At 36.4% G+C, this 3,082-nt stretch overlaps 1 protein-coding gene across 1 annotated transcript in view; it reads right to left on the bottom strand.

Annotated features, from left to right (window-relative positions):
* Positions 1-1,931: 1,931 nt before the first annotated feature.
* The window catches only part of LOC111496187 (fatty alcohol:caffeoyl-CoA acyltransferase), a 2,674-nt gene continuing 1,523 nt past the window's right edge, over positions 1,932-3,082 (bottom strand). Inside the window, exon 2 of the mRNA XM_023146543.1 lies at positions 1,932-2,916. Coding sequence (XP_023002311.1) covers positions 1,939-2,916 — 978 coding nt within the window. The 3' untranslated portion in view covers positions 1,932-1,938. The remainder of the gene's footprint in view (positions 2,917-3,082) is intronic.

Genomic DNA, 3,082 nt, shown 5'->3' with positions numbered 1-3,082 from the left:
AAGTCATGATGAACCTATACTCGCTGTCATTGCCATATCGGAAGAGGGAAGCTCAAATGAGTAATCCCCAACAAAAATCTTGCGGTCAACTCAAAAACACGGCGACGTGAGATAAGGAAGTCAGACAAAGTATTTATCTCCACCTAGGAAGATAAATAGCGAGGTTGATGTCATATCAAGGGTAGAATCATCTGTCACGAACGAATGTCAAACGTTTGAACCCGAGCTAGCTGACTTCTACGAGCAGTTAAATGACTTACTAACCGTTGGGCTTCTTAGACCCACAAATACCACTGTTAGTGATCACCCAATGGTTAGAGAGAAACACGAAGACAATAAATAAAAATATGGATATATAATTTGTATCTTTTAAAATTAATAATAAATTCATGTTCGTTTGGTTTAATTCAATTTAGTGGGAGAATCCATGAACTAACCTAATTCATAAGTATTCGTTTATTTGATCTTAACAAAACTCAAATAAATTTACAATCCTACCGAAATCATACGGCTCGGGTTAGGTTGATTAGAACATTAACGAATCATGTTAGAAAATTTCAATTATATGCGTTGAAACAATGGAATATTTATTTGGTTAATATTCTTATCTTATCAAATATATATCTTTAGGTTTGGATATTATATAGTATAAGGAATATTAATTATATGATATTATTTTTTAAAAATAACCCTAAACCCTAAACCCTAAACTATACGATTTTAAAATTATTAAATAGATTATATGAGATATAATAGGTTTGAAATTGTTATTTTAGTATCTAAAAAAAATGCTTGTAGTTACTTATATCCATAATTATGTAGAGGTGTTCAAATGACTCGAGAATTTGATCAATTTAGATTATCCAGTTCAGACCATAAATATTATGTTGAGTTAGATTTTTTTGTTTTTCTCGATTTGGGTTGGTTTGAATTTTGAAAAATTGAAAACTTGGGTTGGTTCGTAAATTGACGTAGTTTCAGTCAGGTCAACCCGACTAATCCGAAAATAGGGTTACAATTTAATCCTACCCTATCATACTTTTAACATAGTTTAATTATAATTGGTAGAAGTGTTCAAATAACTCGAGAATCTAACCAACTCAGATTATCCTATCCAAACCATAAAGATTAGATTGGATTGTGATAGATTTTTTTTTTCCTGATTTGGGTTGGTTCGTAAATTGATATAGTTTCCGGGCAAACCCAGCTAATCCGAAAATAGGGTTACAATCTAACTCTACCCTACCATACTTTTAACATAGTTTAACCATAAGTAGTAGAAGTGTTCAAATGACTCGAGAATCTGACAAACTCAAATTATCCTATTCAAACCATAAAAATTAGATTGGGTTGAATTATATATATTAATTTATTTATTTTATTTGGGTTGGTTCGTAAATTGACATAGTTTCAATTAGGTCAACCCGACAATTCCAAAAATAGGGTTGCAATCTAACCCTACCTCACCATACTTTTAACACAGTTTAGCCATAATTAATAGAGGTGTTGAGAATCCGACCAACTCAGATTATCCATTGAAAAATTGAAAACGTGAAAACTTGGGTTGGTCCATTGACATATTTTCAATTTGGTCAACCAAACCAATCTGAAAATACCTACACTAGTGTACTTTTAAGATTATTACGAAAATTAAGACTATTTAACATTGGTAACCGATGTTAGTGATGTATTATAACTTGTGAATATTTGATATTTTAGATTTCTGAAATTTTAATTATTAATGTAACATGTGTCATGGATGATTTTTTAAAATAATAAAAAAAAATAAACGAGTTCAACCCAATTTGAAAATAGAGGATTGAGTTAGATGGTCTATTCGAACGGCTCAGATCATCGATCCAACCAAAAAATCTAATAAGTAAAATTGGAAAGAAATAATTATATTTATATAATATATATATATATATATATTTTTTTTTAAATGAAACTATTTTGTTCTCCATTATCATTATTAATTCTATCTTCATCTTCATCGTCACTATAACAACAATCCTTCATATAAACCTCAAACTTGTGGGCCACACATTCCGGCACCGACACCAGAACTCTAACGGCGTTGACATCTCCGGCGACCGGCAAGAATAGGCAATAAATATCACTGGCAAGAGGCCCCATATTGACCGGCTTCCCTTCGCCGAAATCCAAATCCTCAAGCCCAAGTTTGGACCATTGCGAAATCACCAAGCTCGACGACATGTCGGTTCTAACACTTCTATCATCCAACATGTCGACCACGGACCTCACGTACTCGTCGGTGACAGCAGCCTTAGCCTGTTGAACTAGCGTGACGCCGTGGTGGATATTGGCGGAGGTGGCAGCGGCGTTGAGCTCCTTAACGGAGGATTGAGCGCAGGCGAGTACGAAGGCGTTACCGTAGAAACCGGAGGGTAGTTCAGGGAGGAGGAGGCGACGGCGAACGTTAACGGAGAAGAGAAGGTTAACGGGAAGTGAAGGAGGGAGAGGTACGACGGCGGCGACGGCGAGAGAGTGAAGCCAGCACTGCCAGGTGTGTGCAGCGAGGGCTTCGAAATTGGTGCATTTAAGGGAGGGGATGCAACGGCGTTTGAGGCGGAGGATTTGAGCGGCGGACAAGGAGACGGAGACGGGGCGGAGAGGGAGGGAACGGAGGAGGTTGAGGAGGTTGTTGTTGTTGTTGTTGTTGTGGGTGTTAGAAGGGGTAGTTTTGGAATATTGAGGATGAGGGTAAGTGACGTGGAGAGGGTTGCGGGGTTTGAACACGTGGCGGAAATGGAAGGGTTTGATTGGAAGAGGGAGATTGGGTTTAGTTGTGATGTGGGCCCAGGCATGCAGGAATTGTGACGTACCCACACCGTCCGACAGGCAGTGGTTTATTCCGGTGCAGAGTATCATCCCTCCACAACTCAAATTTGTCACCTACCCCAAAAAAAAACATCTTCCTTAAATAATAATAATAATAATAATAAACAGGAATTTGATCGAAACTTTCAAATTTAGTAGTAAAAATATTAATTTCTCCCTTTTAAAATTAGGGTACCCTACAAAAAAAAAAAAAAAAAAAAAAAAAAAAAAAAAAATTTTT

Source organism: Cucurbita maxima, unplaced genomic scaffold (genome assembly GCF_002738345.1).
Source record: "Cucurbita maxima cultivar Rimu unplaced genomic scaffold, Cmax_1.0 Cma_Scf00022, whole genome shotgun sequence".
Lineage (NCBI taxonomy): Eukaryota > Viridiplantae > Streptophyta > Magnoliopsida > Cucurbitales > Cucurbitaceae > Cucurbita > Cucurbita maxima.
Note: the sequence above shows the minus strand (reverse complement) of the source record. Positions and strands in the feature narration are given on the sequence as shown.